General features: G+C 46.1%; 1 protein-coding gene across 17 annotated transcripts in view; it reads left to right on the forward strand.

Moving 5' to 3' along the window:
- APBB2 (amyloid beta precursor protein binding family B member 2) overlaps positions 1-17,881 on the forward strand; it is a 381,239-nt gene that overhangs the window by 299,558 nt on the left and 63,800 nt on the right. For all 17 annotated transcript variants that reach the window (XM_043572792.1, XM_043572780.1, XM_043572783.1 and 14 more), the window contains 2 exons: positions 7,671-7,817; positions 11,221-11,348. In XM_043572792.1, the coding sequence (XP_043428727.1) occupies positions 7,671-7,817; positions 11,221-11,348 (275 nt within the window). The remainder of the gene's footprint in view (positions 1-7,670; positions 7,818-11,220; positions 11,349-17,881) is intronic.

Here is a 17,881-nt window from a genome sequence, read left to right on the forward strand (position 1 = left end):
TGCCATTCAGCGAGGCCGGCTCTCCTGGGGGGAGGCAAGGCTGGACCCTCCAGCAGCTCTGGTTCCCTCGTCTCCCCCCCGCCCCCCACCCTTGTCTCATCTTGGTCCTGGCACAGCACCCCCCCCCACCCCCCCACCCCCCCCCCAGTCCTCTGCTATCGTGTTCTCATCTTGCTTGTCCTCATTAAAGCTCAGGGGAAGAAAACACAGACCACCTCCCAGAGAACAGAGTGAAACGAGAGGGCCTCCTTGATCTGGAGAGAGAAGAAAGTGAACATTTCCGAGGGCCCACAATGCGCCAGCCACTTTCCTTTCCTCGTTTCCTTTGGATCTCCTGGACGCTCTGTGAGCCTATATTGTAACCATTTTTAATCTGTGAAAACTTAGATTCACGGAGGTTGAGCACCCATTGACAGGAATGTAGAAATTCAAACCCAGGACTGTCTGACCATAGAAACCAAGGCTTTTTACTGTATTCTTTCCCTCAACACGTGTTCCCTGGGAGAGGTTTCCCCCAGGCGTGTGTCTCTATTAATGCAGTACTCAGAGACAATGAAATTGAAACAGAATGTGTGTTTCCAACCAAGATGTGACAATTTGATTCTCGTCCGGGGAGGAGAGACCGGGTGGGAGAGAAGGAAGCCTCGGGCCAAGAGCTGTGTCCCTTCGAATTCAGCCATGACTCTTGTTCCCCTAATGCCAGTGATGACTGACAACAGCAACAGGAGCAGCGGCAAACTCTGCCCCGTTAATCCGCACATGTGACAGACTGTTGGGAGACAGGGAATTTGAGTATCACGTGAAGAAGCTGAGGCACGGAGATTTTCACTAACGTGCTCAAGGTCATGAATAGTAAGTGGCAGTCTTGGGCATTCCACCCACGCTTTACTTTCAGGACCAGCTTAGGGCCAGCGTGACCTTGGGTGAGGAAAGGAGCCGTCCTGTCTATAGCGATGGTTCTCACAGCGTGGCCCCCAGACCTGCAACCTCAACATCACCTGGGGGTTTGTTAGAAACGCAGATTCTCTGGCCTCCTGGGTGGCTCAGTCGGTTAAGCGTCCAACTTCGGCTCAGGTCATGATCTCATGCTTCATAAGTTTGAGCCCCGCATCGGGCTCTGCACTATGTGGAGCCCACTTGGGATTCTCTCTCTCCCTGTCTCTCTGCCCCTCCCACACTCTCTCTCTCCCTCCCTCAAAATAAATAATAAATTTTTTAAAAGGCGGGGGTGGGGGTGGGGGGAGGCCTGGGTGGCATAGTCGGATAAGCATCTGACTTCAGCTCAGATCATGATCTCACGGTTCTTGACTTCGAGCTCCACATAGGGCTCTGTGCTGACAGCTCAGCCTGGAGCCCGCTTTGGATTCTGTGTCTCCCTCTCTCTCTGCCCCTCCCCCGCTCATGCACGTGCATGCGCGCGCTCTCTCTCAAAAATCTTTTAAAAAAATTTTTTTTTAATTTTAAAAATTAAAAAAAAGAAAGAAACGCAGATTCTCTTGCAGACTCCCTACTAGGACCTACTGAATCAGAAACTGTGGGGCCAGGGGCCAGTTTTCTGTGTTTCAACGAAGGCCTGTGGGTGCTGTGCCTGCATGTACCACAGCCCACAGCACATCTCCACATGCTAGCCTCTGCTGCAGTCTGTGAAACTAGAGAGATCTTTAAAACCCACACGTAGGAAAGTTAAAATCTGTCAATAATATAACAAACGTTTAACAAGTTCTTGCTGTATTCCAGGCGCTGTTAAGCACTTTATCTGCATTGTCTCATGTAGTCCCAACAACAATGCTATAAAGTATAGGTACTGTTATTATTCCCACCTTGCAGATGAAGAAACTGAGACTCAAAGATCTGAAGTGACTTCCCCAAAGTTGTGACTTAAATCCAGATTCATATGATGACACTGTCCTTTCCCTGAACCGTTACTCATTTGTGCCCTTTTGGTAAAGAGCTACCGAAAAATGAACATCAGGGTGCCTGACGGGCTTGGTCAGTGGAGTGTACAATTCTTGATCTTGGGGTTGTGAGTTCAAGCCCCATGTTGGGTGTAGAGATTACTTTAAAATTTTAAAAAGAAAGGAAAGAAAGAAGTAAAGAAAAAGAAGAAAAAGTAACATCAAAGAGCAAACATTGGTTTTTTTTTTTCTTTAAATTTTGAAAAAGGTTAAATATTTGGGTTTTTTTGATTGACTATTTGGGTTTTTTTGATTGAATATTTTGGGCTCTTTCCGTACTCTGAAACAAATGTTTATTCCCAGAGCTGATTACACTAAGTATCATTATTTCTGAGCTTAAGGAAAAGTGGTGGTGGTTGTAAACCTTCCTCGCCACATGGGGGCAGCACCAAACAGCACAGGCTGCTCTTTGTCACTTGGTTCTTCGGTAGGAAGTTGAGCTCGCTCCCTGGTGGTTCTCGGCTATTCCCCTTACACCTGTTTCCTCTTACTTAGGCCACGGGGACCCGTGGTGAAGCTTTATAGATCAGAAACCGAATTACAACAGCAGCAAGATTGCACAAGGAAAATTACTTAAATTCGTTGTAATAATATAGTAAGGGGTCTTGTTTTCTTTTTATCGGTGTGACAAACAATGCACTTCATGCACCATGTGCATTTCTTAGCCAAGAAAAATACCCTTGAGTTTCAGTGAGCTTGTTTAGATTGAAATCTTGAACTCAAAGGACAAAAAGCAGCCAGTATTCCCTACTTATTGTTAATAAATTCCTTTGAGTATTTACGGGCTGTAGGATTTTGTAGCAGGCAAAATGTGTTCCTGGCTTCTAGTTTAAAGGGCATATGACCATTCATATGGTCATACTGGCATTTTGCCGTTCACCTCTGCCAGGATCACCAGATGGTCTGTTGATGGCAGCTTCTGTCAATCTCGAACGCTGTTTCCACTTGGGCGTATCACAGTATCCCCTTCAAACCTCAGTTTTCACGTCAGAGGCAGAATCACTGGAATTTGACTAGAGTGACTATAATAATTTATTATCCAAACTGGGACCCTTTTGAGAGTAAAAGGAGCCACTCAGTGATTTTGCTAGAACAGCAAACATAAACCAGAACTATCGTGGGGACGGTTGGAACATGTGGTCACCCTGACTTCAAATCTGTCCTTTCATTTCTTTCCCCCTTTGATAACTCCAGTTAAGATTTATTGTAGCACTCTATTCATTTGCTCTTTCCATTCAACAAATGTTCAGCGTGTTCTTTCCATTTTAATAAATGAGGAAAAAATCGGGATCGTGTGAATCACTTGGCAAGATCACAGTACCAGTAAATCAGAGCTGAGATTTTAATCCAGGCTGTCCCTGCTCTGGGCCATATATACTCACAGTTGTGCTGATGTTGCTGGCTGTTCTGTTGCCCTCTCTGACACTGTTCCTCCAGCAAAATCTCAGGCAGATAGAGAGTGGTTAAGAGTGGGAGCCCAGAAGTCCGACTGCCTGGGTTTGAACCCTGAGTTCACCACTTATTAGCCTGATGCTTCCTTCTCTTTTCCTCACCTAGAAAATGGGTACAGTTAACGTAGTATTGATTTCAAAGGGTTGACGTGAGGAGTAAATGAATTAATAATACCTTTGGCATTTGGACAATGTCTGGTTTGTTGTGTCAGATGATACAATTGTGCTGTATTTTCTGCGTTAAAGTAGGTTGGGATGATATAAATGTTCTCCAAGTCAAGAGAGTTTCCAATTCTTTTTTGACACAGGCGGGGAGCACTAGAGATGTGTGACAGTGTGATTTATAAGAAAAAAATATATTTGGATGTTGAGATATATTTCTCTTGTGTTTGGTGCTTACCTTTGGTCCCCGCTCACAGCTCCCCAAACCCTTGGAATTCCCTGAAGTGCTGAGAGTGATTGGGATGCTAATCACTTTTCTTATGCTAATGATTTGGCTGTTGGAAAGCACCCAAGGCTGGGGCTGGTGGCCAGCGGAGCCAACCTGGTGTGTAGAGGGTTGAACTTTCAGTCCCACCCCTGGACCCTGGGGAGAGGGAAGGGGCTGGAGATTGAGTTCCATCACCAGTGCACCTGTGACTGCTGAATTAATCAATCTTGCCTAAGTTATAAAGTCTCCATACAAACCCAAAAGAATGGTGAACACATGGAGATTGGAGAGAACAGGTACTTGGGCGGGCGTGGAAGCTAGTAAGTAAAATGTTTCTGAGTTCTGTGAGCTGTTCTAATAAATGAACTGAATCCAAGGAGTGAGTTGTTGGAACCTGCAGTCTATAACCTGGGCTTGTGACTGGCATCTGAAGTGGCGGTGGGGGGTGGGGGAGGAGGATACAGTGGGGGGGGGGGGGGAGAGACACTCTTGTGGGACTGTCTGCAGGTGGCGTCAGAATGGAGTTGAATCGTAGGACACCCAGCTGGTATCTGAGAACTACTTGTTGGCTTATGGGGAAACCGCCACACGCTTATTTGGTGAAGGTGGAAAAGCAGAGTTTTTCATCACAAGGTGGGATGTGACAAGATCAGAAAGCAGGCTGGGTGGGTTGTTGAGGAGGGAGTGTGGGGCAAGCTGAGGGCAAAGTACAGGCTAATAGCACCCTCCCCCGCCCCCAGGTGAGCTATGTGTGGCATTCCTCAGGCCCTCCTGCTGCTCTAGGACAAAGGACAGGACAGAAAACAAAAGGTTAAACTGATAGAGTCTCCATCAGTTTACAAATATCTTAGTAAATTACGGGAAAAAGGCAATCTTATCAATAGCCTAATCTCCCGAAACCCCGTAGACTCAGTTTCCTGGAGCCCCAACATCACCCTTCCCTCCATAGTGATGGGGGGATCAAAGGCAGAAGGAAATGGCAGGTAAACTTCAGTTTCCTTATAACCTGCAGCGCCTTGAAGCAGGCAGAGTATAACATTTCTCCGGGAACTCCCTCCTGTCTTAACGTTAATGCTTTGCTAGAGGGGAAAACAACCTTAGCTTGACAATAGCTAGGCCTCCCGTAATCCGTGGGCAGCAGGTGACAGTTCCTTCAGGAACTCTCTCAACTTTATTTCCCCCTTCCCCAGTCCATAAAACGGTCACCCCCCCCCCCACACACACACACACACTTATAGTGCGGCTCTTCCTGCCCACGGGTCCTGTCCCTGCACTTTAATAAAATCACTGTCTTTACATCAAAAGACGTCTCAGGAATTCTTTCTTGGCCGTCAGCTCCCAACCCCACCGCCACCCCAAAACCCCATCATTGTGGCACTGTGTTTTTACCGATGTGGGGCCACGCTGGAACCAACAAGGAGGAGGTTAGTGAGTTACACTAACGTGCAGGAAGCAGAAAGGGACACTGAGGGGCACAGCCCCCCACCCTGCCCCCCGGAGGTTGTGAGCTGGGGAAGTTATGTGCCATGGTGTGGGCGGGTGTGACTTGCCCGCCAGGAGAAACACACTTTGGTCTCCGGGCTGAGGAAGCAGAGCTGCAGACGGTTGGGCCCGCCAATGACAGAGGCCACCCCCCTGCTGGTCACTGCCGCCCTTGTGCCCGTGGGCATCCGCCTCCCCTGTGAGTGGTTTCGCTGCACTGGATGAAGTGTGAGGGCGTCTCCCAGAAACTTCCCTCCGGACACAGAGCGCTGAGTAGCTTTTGCAGCTGTCAACAGGGACACCTTGTCTTGTTGGTGTATTTGTAGAAGGCATCCTATCCACCATCAGCTCAGGGCTGCTGTTCTGTTCCCTGTGCTTATGCAGATACCTCACTGTGTCCCCACTAGGCTGAAGGACCTGTGTGCCGTTTGCTTAAATAGATGGGTACTTTGGTGGGGTTTTTGGCCCCCTGAGAGAACGTGGTGAGCAACTCGGGGAAGGAGATGACCTGTCAGGGCGTGGGGGCGAGACAGGGGAGGTGGAACTGGACTGAATGTGGTCACTTTGGCACAGTTCGTAGCATTTCTTCATTTCGTCAGCAGTAAGTCGTCGTGTTCCCCGGCCTTGGTTCTTGAGTCTGGCCAAGGAGGAATTCAGAACCACACGTAAGCAAGCAAGCATTCAAGAGTGATCAAAGCAAAAGTACACTCAGCTGGGACAGCAGGCAGGTCCGGAGATGGCAACTGCACGGGGCGGTGGGTTATCTGGTTTTCATACTGGCACGGGTTATGGGTCAGAGCTGGGCCCTCCCAAGAGCCCTCCTCCAACCCTCCAAGGGACTCCTCCCACCAGCGGGGAGGGGGAGTTCTTCAGCCCTCAGTGGTCCTTGTTGGAACTGCCCTGGCAGCCAAGCCCTGTGAGTTGGGGGGAGGTTCAAAACCTCAGCGTAAATGTATTCTAAGGAAGCTAGAGGTTACTTTAGGGCAGTGGTCGTGGAAAGAATGGTGGTACATTCCCCGTTCCCGGGGTCCCTGGCTGTTTGCATTCTGGAGGTGGTGGGCATTTTCTGTCTTTTTCAACAGTTGGGCTGTCCTGTTCACTGCTCATACCTAGTTAACTGCCTCTTCTTCAGTCTGATTATGAAGTACACTCTGGGAACTTTACAAGATGCTCTTTGAGAGCCAGCCTGTTGGCTCCTGCAGAGATGGGGCCCCTCCTTTGCCCCGAGTGGGCTGGGAAGGCTCTTCTTCAAGTGCTGTGCAGCTTGGGAGCCCCCACCACCCCCCCCTCCCCCCGTTTCAGCCACCTAGCATCCCTGGCGATTGACAGCAAGCAGATCTGTAGCCAAATTACCCCTCACATGTCCCGTGAATTCCTTTTCTATACATCTTTGAATTTTCTCATTTGCTGCAATGTGCATATAATACTTTTTATATTTTGAAACAGTTGAAGAAACGAATTTCTAAAAGGAAGACAAGGAGTGTGATCTCAAACAAAATATCTCTAAAGGATAAAACCATTAAAAGAATTTGTGCTGTAAAGTATCTTATGAACTTGTCCATTGTGTGGGCTTTCAGGATTTGGTGCTAATTACAGATGCTATAGGACCCGAGACCTATTATCACAAAAGCACATTTTCCCCCTATTTTCCTTCATTTCTGGGTACTAGAAAACACATTTTGCTTTATCATTACTAGAAACAAGTACCTAATATGTATTTAATTCTTTCTCTCTCCCATTATCTTGTTCTAGGCGTTTAACAAGTAGTAAATTTCATGGGTGTTGCATTTCTTACTATTAAAAAAAAAAAAATGCCGGGGCACCCGGGCGGCTCAGTCGGTTAAGCGTCCAACTGCAGCTCAGGTCATGATCTTGTGGTTTGTGAGTTCGAGCCCCACGTTGGGCTCTGTGCTGACAGCTCGGAGCCTGGAGCCTGCTTTGGATTCTGTGTCTCCTTCTATCTCTGCCCCTCCCCTACTTGTGCTCTGTCTCTCTCTATCAAAAATAAATAAATGTAAAAAAAATTTTTTTAATGCCTTATCATAGGTAAAGGAGCTTAAAAATCTTTGTACTAATTAGCCCTGTAATTCTAGTAATCTACACTCTGAGACAAAAATCTGAACACACACAGAAAAGTAGGCAAGAAGTTGTTTATCACTACATGTTTTTAACAGTGAAAAACAGTCACAGTGTAATTTTCCAACAATGGAGGATTTGTTTGCTGAATTTGATGACCAGACATGATATAGTAACTGAAGATGCATTAGGGCTACCTTGCAGGGGATTTGGGCACACTGGAGGAGAGGGGCCATGATCAGGGTGTACTTTCATGCCCTCTGCTTTGTCTTCCAGTGTTTTGCTGTGCGTTCCCTGGGATGGGTGGAAATGGCAGAGGAGGACCTCGCCCCTGGTAAAAGCAGCGTTGCCGTCAACAACTGCATCAGGCAGCTTTCTTACTGCAAAAATGACATCCGGGATACGGTCGGCATCTGGGGAGAGGTGAGTAAAACATGGGAATAATTAATGGCAGGCTTGCTTATGCTCTGCTGTGCTTTGTGAGACGCCAGAGCTCCGCGGGATGTGATACTGAGGATGTTTATCAGGTGCATTTTCCCAGAAAGGCAGGTAGTGTGAGCATGGTGTACCCTTTGATTTATCTGTTAGCCCAGCCAAGATCCCAGCGAGGACTGGGCCCTGGCAGAGAACAGTTCTCTGTGTCTACATGACAGGGTCCGACCTGGTATCTCTGAGCCCCAGAGATGTATGAATGGGTGCTAGGGCCCCGAAACCCCGAAACTTGCATGCAATATCGGATGCACCCTTATGTAGGAAGGAGTGAAGAGCTCTCTGAAAATATGTTCTCAAAGGGTAATGTGACCCCTACACATACACGCAGCAATGTTTGATGTCCCTGCACTCTAAAAGTTGACAAATTATCCTTTTATAACACGTTCTGCTTTATTTATAATCTGAAAATCAGTATTATACCTGAGCTTTTAGAATGGATGCCTATATATTCTTTTCTCACTTTGAATAAGGTAATTCTGTTTTTGAAATGTTAATTGACATCATTTCAGAAAGGAACGTAATAGGTAAAAATACCAAATTCGTATAAAAATCATATCAAACGGGAAAATCCATATTCCTACCATGCTTGGAGATCTGGGGAGCAGGTATGTTAGAAGCACCTGGAAACAGTGCTCGCTGCATGAATCCATGACCCTTAAACCATGCCCAGGGTCACCAGAGCCCTGACATCTTTGATGGGCTGTTTGGAGCCCCCGTCATGTTACCCTAGGAGCTGTGTCATAATGAGAGTGGGGCTCCCAAGGCTTCCCGTGGAGGAGTCTCTGTACCTTAGAATGGGGCTGGGCTGCATTGCTGTCCAGACTTTCAGATCTCGAGCATGGGGAAAAGAGGGAAAAATTTTCTCCTGTCCAAGAAAAGGACATTTGTTTGGTATTTGGCTTTCCCATACTTTCACTGCATTACTTCCCACCTCCCACCCAAATACCCAGACATGTCTTTCCCACCAAATTATCTACCTGCCATCTCCTTCAGTTAAAAACACTATTCCACCAAAAGAACAAATCTCAGCTAGGATTTAGAAGAAAGTAATTTATACTAATGTGTGAGTGACTGATGAATACCACCATACTTAGCATTAGATACTTAGAAGAGCTTAGTAAAATTCTAAAGCAATCTCCACTTGGCAGGATTCCTACAGGAGAGAGAGAGAGAGAGAGAGAGAGAGAACTTTGGATGGGGATATAGGGTGAGGGAGCAGCCAGGCCAGAAATCTGCTACTTAACCCTGCTATGCCATTCCTGTTTTTCTCAGTTCTTTCCTCTTCTGAATAATAAACTCTTCAGGCAGTGTTTCTAGTTCATAGTATATGAAGTATAGCTCAACGCTTAGGGTTATGAGCTCTGCCTTTTTGCCATGCCTCACACATACAGCACAACTCCTTACATGTTTGAGTGACTGACTGAAAATATAGTCATGAGTGCTGGATGAGTGTCTCATCTTTAGATGACGGCTGCATACACATTGCTGTTGGGGTAACAAAAACCAATTAGCAAGACTTTATACTGGGCAGCCCAGAGCTGCCGTGTGTTAATGAGAAAATTGATAGGATGTGCGTGGGAAGCTATGAGTGTGCTGAATGACCCAGCAGAAGCCACGCTGTATTTTCATTCAGGGACACTCAGTACTCAGCCAGCCATTCTCAGTTTAGACGACCAGCTGGAAGTTGGCATCGGTTCTGACCAACAGTGTAAAGATGGCCAGTAGAACTAACCAACAAAGACAGCCTCTGGGACCGGTTGGGGTTTCTAAGCTGAGTTAGCTCAAAGGAAATGCATCACCCTGCTCAGTGAGGGGGACCATGGCTCACATCCCATAAAGCATTAAAACAGAGGCTTTCAGAGTGTGTTAGTATCTGCAAGGTGTTTGCCATGCAGCAGCTGGACAGAAGTGGGGTGGGGGTTACCAGGTGGGAGTTGTACTGGGGGCCACTCACTAGCAGGTCTGGCTGAAGATCTCTTAGGCTACAGTCAGTGCTTCATTCCTGGGGGAAGGACGGGGAGGAAGGAGAAGGCACCAGACATGCCCAGACAGCTCTCAGTAATCCCAGTGTGCATCACCTGGTTGGCACCACCTGGGACCTGCCCCCTCTCCGTTCCCAGCTCTCCGAGGCACAGCCATCTTGCATCTCCTGAAAACCACCAGAGGGCTGCCCTCAGCTAAGGGTGGGGGAAAGGACACCGTCTTTTAGTGTGCAGCAAATGTTTAGTAATTTCTCAAATGATGCCTGAGGAATTGCAGGGGGAATAAAATTGAATAGTCCAGTGTTCTTGGCCCCAAAGAGCCAACGTATGTGAGGAGACAGGAGGCCAAACCCTAAAGAGCCATGCAAGCAGTGAGAAACCTCGGCCTCTCCTTGTGGCATTACAGCAGCACCGTGTCGCTAAAGTCCTCACAGTTTCTGGGTCAGACCTGGAGCATGTTGCCTAACCTTGAAGCCTCGATTTCCCTGTCCATGAATTGGAGATAATAGCACACCAAGCTCTCAGGGCAAGTCGGAAAGATCATGAACCAATGTGCCCGAAGCACATGGCCTAATATCTGCAATGTGATAAAGTCCTATAAACACTAGCTGTTGTGGTACCAAGAGATGCCACAAATGCACCTGCTGTTTGTCAACCAAATCACATAGATGCAAAGTACTGTACATACCAAGGGATGGGATGGTAATGGTTGTGGGAAGGCCATCGGGGACATGCCTGCTAGGGTCTGACCAGAGAGGAAGGGATGGGCAGAGACAGGTGATGAGAATGACAGGCGTGGAGTTAGCGAAAGACCAGATTCTCCAGGGAACCCCTCCATTAGCCTTTTTTCCCCGAGTCAAGATTCAGAATTGTAAATAATGAAAAACAAGAGCTGGGTAGAAGGCAGGCTAAGGATACATTTGAGAGGACTTGGAAAGGGAGAGAGAAGCTGGGGGGAATATGAAAGATCCATGCATATTTTTTTTAAGTTTCTTTATTTTTGAGAGAGAGAGAGAGCGCGTGCATGAGTGGAGGAGGGACAGAGAGAAAGGAAGACGGAGAATCCGAAGCAGGCTCCGTCCTGCCAGCACAGAGCCTGACATGGGGCTTGATCTCACGAACTATGAGATCATGACCTGAGATGAAATCAAGAGCCAGACACTTCACTGACTGAGCCACCCCGGTGCCCCAGACTTATGCTTAGTCAGGAGAGGATGTTGCTCTTAGGAAAACAAATAACAGACTTGAAGGGTGGTTTCTTCTGCCCCTTGAAATGATGTCCCTAGATGGCTGCAGGTATCATGACCCATAGCTTCCCGAGAAAAAGAGCGTGTTTTCTTTTGGGACCCCAGGGGAAAGACATGTACCTGATCCTGGAGAACGACACACTCAGCCTGGTGGACCCCATGGACCGCACCGTGCTCCATTCCCAGCCCATCGCGAGCATCCGTGTGTGGGGCGTGGGCCGCGACAACGGCCGGTGAGTACCCCGCGCTGGTGCCTCCCCTCTCCCCCCACCCCACTCCAGTCCTTCCTTCACACCAAAGTGTGGCCTCACTGTTATTGTCCCTCACTGAACATGAAAGGTGTCAATAGACTGTCCTTAGAAACGTGAAAGAGTAAAAGCACATCTCTGTCCCTGCCTCATAAACCCTCCAAACCACTTCCCTTCCTGGTTTCTGCCCCTCACACCTTTTGTCAACTCTGGATCCTGTCTTCGAGTTCTGCATCTTTCTCCTCCTGCACATCCTCCTCATCTGAGTTGCTGACTCACCCAGGCTCTCTGGACCCCTGCCCTTTTTTCTCCCTCTTCTCTGCAGTCAACTGCAGAGACTAACTTCTCTGGGTTAGTCTTAGCCATTTCAGAAGCCCTCCTGTTGGTGTTTCCTTCTTAGAGGGCTTGCGTGAAGGGAGAGGTTGTACCACGAGCTTTAGATCATTAAATCATGCCGATCAGGAACTTCTGGGGTCTGGGGCTGCCCGAACTTTTTTAACATTTGATATGTCTGGTCACCTCAAAATTCCATTCGATGTTTTTCTGAAATTCTGCTGAACGTTTGTTATTTACAGCAAGTACTTCTTAGATATGTTGTGAATCGTCTGTTCTCTAGGATGGCTGGAAATAAGGAAATCCAAATACATATTCTAAATAATAAAGTGGCAGTTACCACAGACCTCATACTTGGATACCGTTGTTAAGTAATTGGGCTACATGAAATGCATTCAGCTCTTAAATTATAGCTAACCTTTGGCAACTCTCAAAGTATCTGAGGATCTCCTAGCATTTAGGGACCAGGCATATGATGATTAGTTGTTTCTTTGTTGAAAATGGACAAAAGCAAGTGAAAATCCCAGATGACAGAAAGATGCTCTTCTGGGCTTATGGCTCCATTCCTGGGCATTCTGGTTCCATTCCTGGGCATTCTGGTTTATTGGGTCGTGTGGTCCTCTCTTGGGGGCTCTGCCTTGGTTTATCCCGGGTAGATTTGGTAGTCTTTTGATTCAGTTTCAGGTTCCAAGCAGAAAGAAAAATGGTTATGCACTCATCAGTGTAAGACCAAGCATTTTTGCTATAACCAGACATAAGAATAAACGGTCTGCAAGAGAAAGCGGGAGTGTCTTGTGCCTGCTGATTGGATAAAGCTTCCTAAGAGCACAGTTGTGTCTTTGAGCTTTTGGATTTTTTTTTAATGTTTATTTATTCTTGAGGGAGAGAGAGACAGAGTGTGAGTGGGGGAGGAGCTGAGGGCAAGGGAGACACAGAATCGGAAGCAGGCTCCAGGCTCTGAGCTGTCAGCACAAAGCCCGAGGCAGGGCTCGAACCCACCAACCACGAGATCATGACCTGAGCTGAAGTCGGACACTTAACTGACTGAACCACCCAGGCACCCCAAGTTGTGGCTTTGAGCTTTTGTAACGGAGTGATGAACGGTGACAGCTGGGCCAGGTGCACTGAGGGGAATGAGTGGATAATTTGTGCGTATACACCTGTCTGTCATTCACTTAACCATGCCAGAGCTATAGCACCACAGGGATGAGTTGATATGAGTTGATTAATTTTACAAGGAAAATACCTGGTGAGGTTTGCTCATCATTGAAAACATTAGCCTTAATGGAAGGGTGTAGGATGCTCGATTCTTGCCTGGTTCCTGTCCCCCAAGGTTGTTTTAAAGGCAGGAGCCTCGGTAAAGATCATTATATGCATGTACAACTAGATGGGATTGTTAACCTTTCTTAAGATTAGACCATAAGCAGATTTTCATTGATGACGGTTTCAGCCTACCCAGTTTTTGAAGTTGAGGCCAAACGCCACGTGGTCAGGGAAAAAAAAAAATACTCAAAAATCCAGTTGACAAAATTATTCAAGCTCTGAATCCCAGTTTCTCTCATCTGTGAAATGGAGATCATAATAGGGGCCACAAAGCATTTGTATATATTGTGTATATATACAGTTGTGTCCGTATTGTTAACTGGCACAGTGGTGGAGACGTGGTAAATGGTTAATGAAGGTTAGCTCTTAATTCGTGAAGGGAACAGAGACCAGCAGATACATCTAATTACACAGCTTCCTTTCAAAGACAGGGTGAATATGGGAGGAGTCAGACCTCAGGTTTCAAGGACAGCTTATCATTGGATACAGGGGGATGAGGGGCTGTTCCAGACACGATGAGTTCAGTTATCCTCCAACTTCCAAGGCAAGAAGAGCCCCCCCCCCCCACCCGGAGCCCCCCAATGATAGCAGTATGAATTCAGTTACATTGCCTTGGTTATGTTTTTTGAAATGTGGGCTCGGTTAACCATGTTTTTGAAACCGCTTCTTATTCTTACTCAGTGTTAACAGATAAGTGTCATTTGGAAATTCCCTCAAGTTCCACACTGGCTGTCAGGACTTCAAGCTTCTGCGCTGGGTTGGGGGCCCTTGAGTCGGATTGCTTTTGGAAGCAGTAAATAAAAAAGTATGTTTGCCAGTGAAAGGTTCTATTTCTCCCCATTGGTCCCTTGAGCTTTCATTCCCTAGAAGAAAGGGCCTTTGTATTCCTGCTTTTTTTTTTTTTTTAACTTTCTTTTGCTTTTAATTCTTTCTTTCTTTTTTTTTTTTTATAGCAATTTACACGAGCAAATTCAATTTGTAATGCTGCAAAGGAAAGGGGTTTTCATTTTGCATGAATAAAACATAAAAGTGTTTCATTTTGCTTGCAAAAATGAGCCCGTTTTGCATTCCTTTGTAACCTTCCTTACTGAGAAAATGGAATCTCTTAAGGGATTTCTTCTCTCTCCCCCCCCACCCCCCCGTGTCTCTGAATTCTAAAAAGATATGTTTAATGAAATGTGAGGAAGAGACGATATGGTGAATGCAGCCCTTTACATGCCCAGCTCAGCACTCTAGGTGCCCAGCAAAGACTTGTTGATTTGATTTATAACTCAAGAGGCACAGTCCTTGGAACTTGGGCTCTGTGTTCTCTGGTGAGTAATAAGATAACCATGGTAATGCCAGTGACAGTCCCTAACATTTATGGACAACTTACCACAAACCTGACCCTTTGCTGTCTGCTTTGCAAGCCCGAGCTCCTGCGATTCCATTCTCTTTCTTCCCCTCTAACCCTGTAATAATCTGCTTGTCAGTTAGTGGGATCAGGTACACACAGAAAATCAAACCAGGGCAGTGTATTCGTTTGCAAGGGCTCCTAGGGGATTTCTTGAGGTTCGAATGAAAAAGAAAAGTATGCATTCCAGAGGCTCGAAGGGCACAAAATCTTTCTTGAAATTCAGAGTGCTTCACTGAGCCATGGAATTTCAGAATTTGTTTAAAGTTATTTTGGGTTTAGCACTATCTCAAGGCTTTTGATTTCCTCTGGAGAAGTTTCTTAGGGAGTAAGTTTACTTTGGGTGGGGAGGTGATCTGTCCGTGACACCCCCCACTGATCCCCAAGGTTGATTTGGAGAACCCTCTTACCATGGGTGATGGAAGAAGCTGCAGTCACACCGGATGGTGGCTCTCTGTGGGGTGTGGGTCATCGCTGGACTGGGCTGAACTTTTTGCCTTATTCTCGAGGGCTGTGCCTGCCTTTATTGTGGTGTTTTGTAGAGCACTTTTGCATTGCTGCCCAACAAAGAGAGAGCTACCTCCTCTCTCTTGGCTAGTCTATACTTTGGCTTCTTCTTCTTCTTTTTTTTTTTTTTTAAGTTTATTTTGAGTGAGACAGAGACAGCATGAGTAGGGGAGGGGCAGAGAGAGAGAGGGAGAGAGAGAGAATCCCAAGCAGGTTCCATGCTCTCTGACACGGGGCTTGAATTCATGAAACCTCGAGATCATGACCTGAGCCAAAACCAAGAGCCGGGTGCCTAACTGACCGAGCCATCCAGGCGCCCCTGTACTTTGGTTCCTTTTGATCCCAGCAAGATAAAGATCAAGGCTCTCAGATCTCCAGACTGGCGAAAGGAGTCTCATAAGCCTTGTATTTCCAATGCAAGGCAGTACTGGGGAGTATCCGAATTCACCTGCCCTGCTGCCTCCTGCTGTGGGAAGGAGGGCATCTTCACAGGTACAAATGGCCCTGGGCCTTAGAGCTGGCACCTTGCCCCCAGGGACTGAGGCAGACCACCGGAGAGCCACCTCTCTTGCCTCTGTGAGCCTGCCAGCTGTCATTCAAGGATGGGTGGGAGGATTTCAGGAGCCTGTTTTTCAGGCACCCATGCTGATTGCTGGCCACAGCTCTCTTCTTACTCATTCAGACCCTGGGAAACAGCTTTCTCCCTCTTCCGTCATACAGGTATCCAAAGCAAGAAAACATAGTTTCTGAACATGGGGGCCTTTAACACCATATCCGTGGTGGCAGATATGGATCTGTCTTCTGGGAAGGATCCGACACACAGACCCCTGTGTGTGTTGCCAATATGTAGTAGTATCTGCCGATCCCGTCTGTTTCCCATGAGAAGGGAAACTGTGTAGATGGGATAGTCAGAGGGTTTCGGAGTGACGTCCGTAGCCATGTCTATGGGGAACTAATGAGGTAAGATGTTCATATGCTGTCCCGGAGAGGGAAAAACAAGATTTTAGAGTCTGTTAGGAAACTGGGTTAAACAAAGTGCAAAGATCCCCTTTACTCTGGACCCTCCTGGAGGTTTTCCTGTGCTGATGTTCACTGGGACCCTTTTCTTCATGGAAATGCAGTCACATGGAACACACTTTGGAAAATGCTCCTGTGGTCAGTCAACTCATTCATTTAAATTAGTGCCAACACTAGATTGCTGCCTTTGTTTTTAAGAAAAATTGGAATTAGTTTTAACAAGTAACTATTCATAAATGGAGATTCTGTCAGGCCTGCTAGAATAAAGATAAAATCCCTTCATAATTAATAGCAATGACCACAGCCGTTGGGCACAAATGTTTTTTATAAAGTACTTTCTCGGATGGGGCGCCTGGGTGGCTCAGTCGGTTAGGTGTCCAGCTTCAGCTCAGGTCATGATATCACGGTTTGTGAGTTCAAGCCCCACATCGGGCTCCGTGCTGAGAGCTTAGAGCCTGGAGCCTGCTTCAGATTCTCTGTCTTCCTCTCTCTCTGTCCTCCCCGACTCATACTCTGTCTTTCTCTCTCTCAAAAATAAATAAACATTGAAAAAAAAATTTTAAGTATTTTCTCAGGTTAAATGTTGATCCTGTGATATTATTTATGCTTAGAGTTTGTATTATGGAACCTCTCTTTCTAGAAGATGCTTTATACATCTCTTTCCTAGTTTTGAAGAATAATTTCTTTTTTTTCTTTTTTTCTTTTTTTAATTTACATCCAAATTAGCATATAGTGCGATAATGATTTCAGGAGTAGATCCCTTAATGCCATTTACCCATTTAGCCCGTCCCCCTTCCCACAACCCCTCCAGTAACCCTCTGTTTGTTTTCCATATTTAAGAGTCTCTTCTGTTTTGTCCCCCTCCCTGTTTTTATATTATTTTTGCTTCCCTTCCCTTATGTTCATCTGTTTTGTATCTTGAAGTCCTCATATGAGTGAAGTCATATGATATTTGTCTTTCTCTGGCTGACTTACTTTGTTTAGCACAATACCCTCCAGTTCCATCCACGTAGTTGCAAATGGCAAGATTTCATTCTTTTTATTGCCGAGTAATACTCCATTGTATATATATACCACATCTTCTTCATCCATTCATCCATCGATGGACATGTGGGCTCTTTCCATACTTTGGCTATCATTGATAGTGCTGCTATAAACATGGGGGTGCATGTGTCCCTTCGAAACAGCATACCTGTATCCCTTGGATAAATACCTAGTAGTGCAATTGCTGGGTCATATGTTAGTTATATTTTTAAGTTTTTGAGGAACCTCCATACTGTTTTCTAGAGTGGCTGCACCAGCTTGCATTCCCACCAACAATGCAAAAGAGATCCTCTCTCTCCACATCCTCGCCAACACCTGTTGTCATTAATGTTAGCCATTCTGACAGGTGTAAGGTGGTATCTCGTGGTTTTGATTTGTATTTCCCTGATGATGAGTGATGTTGAGCATTTTTTCATGTGTTGGTTGGCCATCTGGATGTCCTTTTTGGAGAAGTGTCTATTCATGTCTTTTGCCCATTTCTTTATTGGATTATTTGTTTTTTGGGTGTTGAGTTTGGTGAGTTCTTTGTACATTTTTTATACTAATCCTTTATCTGATATGTCATTTGAAAATATCTTCTCCCATTCTGTCCGTTGCCTTTTAGTTTTGCTGATTGTTTCTTTCGTTGTGCAGAAGCTTTTTATTTTGATGAGATCCCAATAGTTCATTTTTGCTTTTGTTTCCCTTGCCTCCGGAGCTGTGTTGAGTAAGAAGTTGCAGTTGATGAATAATTTCTAATAATAGATAATTCATAAATTTCCAAATGAATTTAACCTTGACATAATTGTTTTATCTGGTCAAGATCTCAGGAAACTTTTATCTAAAGAATATAGTGAGTCTCAAGTATACCAAATATATATATATTTTCATATTCTCATCTCTGAGGATGGTCCCATCTGGT

The sequence above is a fragment of the Prionailurus bengalensis genome, chromosome B1 (assembly GCF_016509475.1).
Source record: "Prionailurus bengalensis isolate Pbe53 chromosome B1, Fcat_Pben_1.1_paternal_pri, whole genome shotgun sequence".
NCBI lineage: Eukaryota > Metazoa > Chordata > Mammalia > Carnivora > Felidae > Prionailurus > Prionailurus bengalensis.